Here is a 5,273-nt window from a genome sequence, read left to right as displayed (position 1 = left end):
TTATAATTAACACCGTCGTCAAGTCCCCCCAAGCTAGGTCTCAAATAATTGAGTAGATAGTGCGCAGTTTTTTTATGCCAGCATGTGCATAAAGCCCTGTTCTGTATGATGATGCGATTAGTTCTTTTTCTATATGATCAGTACTTATGCATGCATAGTTACATGAAAACGTTTCTTACAAAAAATAACTAACACAATACTGCACGTGTGGGGAAAAAAATCGAGAGATTTATTACGCTCCTCAACGTCTCAGGAATAGTTTGCGACAAATGGAATCATTTGATTTTCATGCGAATTACGAAGGTGAGTGATCCAGTCGCAGAAAATGCGAGAGGTCAGAAAACGAACCTTAAAGTTTATTCCCTCGTTTATGCATCTTCGCTTTCGCTTTGGTCAAAGAAATGCGGAGTGATTCTAACCCAAAGTGCTCAACCAGCGCCTCCTTTGAGAAGCATTTGCGTGTCGGTGGGCTGGAAACGCCGATTGGTCGGCGGGAAGCATGTCTGCGTGACGTTTTTTTCGCTTCGCCCTCGTTCTCAACCGGATGTGGGGTCGCCGCGCCTCTCGCGGCCTGTCTCTAGACGGCCTAGGGAATCGCTAGGTCCGGCCGTCCGCCGTGCTTGCGTGGTGCGCGGGCATTCGCTTCGTGAACCTAAGCGGCGGTGGGCGCGTTTCGGGAGCTGTCCAGGTATGGCTTTTTTGCGTGGTGCGCTCGTCGGCTACAGCCAGCTGAAATTTCTGTGCAGTTCTCGCTTACGGCTTTCGCCGTTAGGTAGAACATGCACTTTCAGCTTTAGCGGCCACGACGCAATCAGCCTAGCTGAAATGATTCGAGAGACATGCTTTCGGCACGCCGATTTTGTTGTCCTATATGTTGGCGGCAACGATCTCGACAGAGGGGATGACCCGCGAGAAATCGCCAGCCACATAAAGGTACGCATTTTATCTCAAATTTCGCTTCATGAAGTGCTGGTACGCATTTTATCTCAAATTTCGCTTCATAAAGTGCTGTACCGCTTACCTACATGTCTTGCGCATTCCAGGACCTCGTTTTGCTGCTGCAGGAGCTCGTGGCTAGTGTCGTGCTGGTGTTCAAAGTTTTGCCGCGCCATTGCGACGACCCACATAAGGCGCGGTTTGAGGACCGCCGTCGTTGCCAGCTGAACCGCCGTCTGACAGCCACGATGAAGCGCTTGTCGGGCGTGCACGTTCTCAACCCCGAGGTAAGGGTTGAACAACGTTTTCGCAAGTTTTCTCGTGCAGAACTCACCAAATTGCGGCGCTTGTAACGTAACTTTTTTTGCAGCATCGTTTCCTGGATGCTTCTGGTAAGCCGATGCTGTCCTTATTTGCCGCGGACCGATACCACGTGGCGAGAGCCCGGGGCATCGACCAGATGTCAAAGATTATCGTCGCGGCCCTCGTCAAGATCTACGGACCAGGGATCGCGTCGGATTCAAGGGCAAGACCAGGAGAGGTGTACGTCGTACACCGGTGTCGTCGGTGCGGAGCAAAAGGGCACAAGACGGACCACTGCTGGGCCTACTGCTCACCGCGCCGCCACGCCGCTGCAGGTCGACGTTGAAGTGCTCCTGTCAACGGCCCTTTTTAGGGCCACCTAATTGTTTCCTGGCAGATCGCAAGTGTCCTGTTTCGTGCCCGTGTTCCCTCTCTTTGTCGAAATCGGCGCCAGGCGTCAAAACTCGCGCTAGCCCTTGTTGAAGGGTTAGCAGAGTGCAGTGCGCCATTGTTCCTTTGCGGTGGCAAGTCCAGGGTAAAAGTTGCCGCGATGATTCTGCCACTATAATCGGCCCTTTAGGATCGCTATCAGCTTCAACGGTAAGACCAGAAGTTCCGCTCGCGCATTGTGGAAATCGTGTTTGGCCTAGGTATACAGCATTCACCCAGTGCAGTGCAGCCTTGTTTAATTCCTTAGAGACTTATCGCGCTTTATCGAAATCGATGGCAGCCATGAAAATTTACATGTTAGGCCTCGCTACAGCATTAGCGCGTTTTTTTCTTTGCGTTGGCAAGCGTTAGAAGCGCGCTCCGTCTCGCGCTTTGTCCAAGTCGGCTCTAAAACTCGCGCTAGGCCTCGTTGCTGGTTGACAAAGTGCACGGCTTTGTTCCTTTCAATGGCAATCCTCTGCAACTACAGTTGGCGCCCTTAATTTTATGATCGCTATCAGCTTCAACAGCAAGTCCAAGAAAAGTTATGACGATCGCGCGGTGTGGAAATCGGCGGTAGACAAAAGGCCGTGCTTGTAGCTACAGACTTACCCAGCTCCAGTGCGCCTTTGTTTATTTCCGTGGCGACTACTCGCGCTTTGTAGAAATCGACGCCAGCCGTGAAAATTTACAAATTAGTCCTCGCTATAGCATTAGCGCAGCGCGCCTTCGTTTCTTTGCGTTCTAACTTGTATGCAGCGCACCTTTGTTTGCTCGTTACTTTTATTCTTTTCAGTCGTTTCCGGATTCCGTCCAAAGAGCCGGGCTAGGTGGATGACTGTTCGCCGTGAGTGGAACCACATGGCGATGGCACATACAGCACGACTTTGGTCCCTGTGTTTTTTAAATAAAAACATCAGATATCGAAGGTCATGGTCGTGTCCGAGGATTGCTTCGACAGCTGGGGCAAAGCCATCGGAACCGCACACGGTGTGTCGTCGCTGCCAAGTGAAGAGGCACAAAACGGCTGTCATCCTTTTTCGGGGTCGCCGCAGTGTTTCCTGGCAGATCACGCGCTTTCCACCATGTGCACGTGTTCTCATTTCCAATTAAATAGGTCCTTCAAACCCTGCAGAAGGCTTGAATTAGGAACTGCTAATATCAAGATGGTACTTGAGAAACAATAGCGGCTACAATGACAAAGGTGAAGGACTGGAGTTACACGCAAATAAAAAAAGGCTGGGGGTACCCAGATAACAAGCTGAAATGGTTGTGGACAGGACTCCGAGTTGATTGCATTTGGAAGAGAAAGACTTTCATTTTGCAGTGTAAGCTTGCGTCTCTAGAATGAACAGAGAACGTTGCCTCACCCTGCTTGGGCCTGTCGTACGTTTGACCCCTCGTTGACCCCACAGAAAAAAAAAGGACGTCTCTAGGAAACTATTTGTGGAATCTTTCCCCCGCTTCAGGAGGGGAGGGGGTGATGGCCTCCCCTTTGTCGGGTTCGCCGCGAGACGCGACGCACGATGGACAAGACGACAAAAGGGAGCGGGCAAAGCCGCCTTTCCGAAATTAACCGTGACTTACAGGTGCCTAGCTGGGTTTGGATTCCAGCAAAGTAGCAGTGGACCTCCGAATCCTCCTCACCCATTCCCACGGGGCTCCGCGTGCCATGTCGCCATGTGCGGTAAAAAGAGCAGTGTGCAGAGTTTAAATGAAACAAGTATGAAGCTATACAATGAAGCCAATTACAGACAGCTAGAGGAATTTCAAGAGCATGCTGTGTGATGCTAGTCATCTCAGTCAAAACTAATGCAGCCAACTATTATTTCGTATCTTTTTGACCCAACAGACATGAAATGTCTGAAGATGAATGTGTACCATACACATCGGTGCATCAGTTGTGATGCCTGAAAAAATTTGTACCAACATATAAATGCCCATGGCGTGATAATCAGGAATACTGAACAATTAAGAAAAATAAAACCAGTATTTTTTTTTGTTCGGGCTCACACAACTGCTAAACATCTTTATACGTAGCAATTTAAATGACTCTGTAGGAAGCTTTTTGGGTAAAAAGTACAGTATGGCAGAAAGGAGTCTCTAGGAAATGAACTGTGTAGAAATAGCCATACCAGTTCCATGTGATCGTTTGATAAATGTAACAAATACCGTGCAAAGAAGCTTGCTGCATAGTGTAGTTTTTTGCAAGTTACAGTTTGCAGACCGCTCTGCAGTCACTGGACTGTGATTGTATGTGTGCTGCATGACAGTGTGTGGATTGCAGAGCAGTTAACCAACAAAGAGATGCTTGTTCATATCGTTTACCACGCATATAAACATCATCAATGAAACAGGATGCTATGTGTAACATTTGGACATGTTCCTTTTTGGCAGCCCCTAAATATGTTTCCGCATAAATGAGCTAGCTTGTTTTGCAGCAATATAACCACGGGACTGCTGTAACTTGCCACATTTTCAAATTGTGTGAAAATCGTTGCATGTGAGGGGTCACAACCATATCCTGTTTCTTGAAGGCCCCGTCGCTTTGTTGGCAATGCTTGGGCAACCATTACCAGCTTTCCGCATTCATGTGCACAGGGTATGCCCATTACGTGCATTCCTTTCTGCCTATTAATGGCTTACAATGCAAACAGACAAAAAAAATTACAGAGCACAAGCACAGATAGTGTTTGTAGTCCACACTCTTCTTCTTCTTCACCTCAGTAAATATGGCACATACACACGCGGGGGGATTGGCCGAAGTACAGTGGAGATTGTCAAAGAAGTATTTGCACGGGGAAAGAAAAAGGACGTGAGGCGGTGGCGTAGAAGAATTAATCAAGATCAAAATAGAACAATTCAATTAAATTTAAGAAATATGAATTACCAGGAATTTAACGAAGCATTTTGGACATGCAACAGAATTTTGTATACAGCTAACAGGGTGACCGATCAGTCGCACTTATGTAATCATGAAGGTAGCCACAAACACTGCTTAACGGGAATTCCTTGGCGCTCGCACCGAACGAGAGAACTGGAAGAGACAGGGGGAGTCCTAACCTTGAAAGGGGGACCTCCAAATACTGCTTTACTTGAACTGTGAACCGCCGGCAGGAGAGGAGAAAATGATCTCATGTTTCGACTTGCCCACATGAGTCACAAAGGTTTGTCGCAGCGAACCCGCATCTGCGTAAGTACAAATTTAAGTCAGAGATTCTGCATCGCAGAAGCGGCATTGACACCTCACAACGCCTTGATTTACCCCACCAGACATTCCATTGTACTTTAAGTGGTGAAAATCTACGGTATTGAGCAACGGATCACTCAAGCTGAATGAAATATTTTGGAAAAGCTGGAAACGTGAAGTTTCCAACAGAGTGAGGTGAGGGACGGGATAGATTACAGGAGCGCTGAGAGCTGACATTGCCTATAAATCAGCCACCTTTTTAAAATAAACACCCGAATGCCTGCAGGTACCCGGACAAAGCGGATCTCACGCACTGTGCACGGAACAAAAAACCTAAGCGACCGATTCAATAAAGATTTTCCGGAATTTTGGAGAGAGACTAGAACTGAAAGGCAGTCTGGAAGAATAAGAACCC

General features: G+C 47.9%; 1 protein-coding gene across 3 annotated transcripts; it reads left to right on the top strand.

Moving 5' to 3' along the window:
* The first annotated feature begins 254 nt into the window (after nucleotides 1–254).
* On the top strand, nucleotides 255–2,600 carry LOC144095059 (uncharacterized). Of its 3 annotated transcripts, none has more exons than XM_077628865.1 (3): nucleotides 255–933; nucleotides 1,044–1,223; nucleotides 1,307–2,600. In XM_077628865.1, the coding sequence occupies exons 1-3, from the start codon at nucleotides 289–291 to the stop codon at nucleotides 1,583–1,585; spliced, it is 1,104 nt and encodes a 367-aa protein (XP_077484991.1). In that variant the 5' UTR covers nucleotides 255–288; the 3' UTR covers nucleotides 1,586–2,600. The 3 variants fall into 3 exon arrangements, with proteins under 3 accessions (XP_077484991.1, XP_077484992.1, XP_077484993.1); XM_077628866.1 differs by having other exon boundaries at nucleotides 1,065–1,223; nucleotides 1,307–2,551; XM_077628867.1 differs by lacking the exon at nucleotides 255–933 and having other exon boundaries at nucleotides 957–1,223; nucleotides 1,307–2,551.
* The last annotated feature ends 2,673 nt before the right edge of the window (nucleotides 2,601–5,273 follow it).

Source organism: Amblyomma americanum, chromosome 6 (assembly GCF_052857255.1).
Source record: "Amblyomma americanum isolate KBUSLIRL-KWMA chromosome 6, ASM5285725v1, whole genome shotgun sequence".
Lineage (NCBI taxonomy): Eukaryota > Metazoa > Arthropoda > Arachnida > Ixodida > Ixodidae > Amblyomma > Amblyomma americanum.
This window is presented reverse-complemented; position numbering and strand designations above follow the sequence as displayed.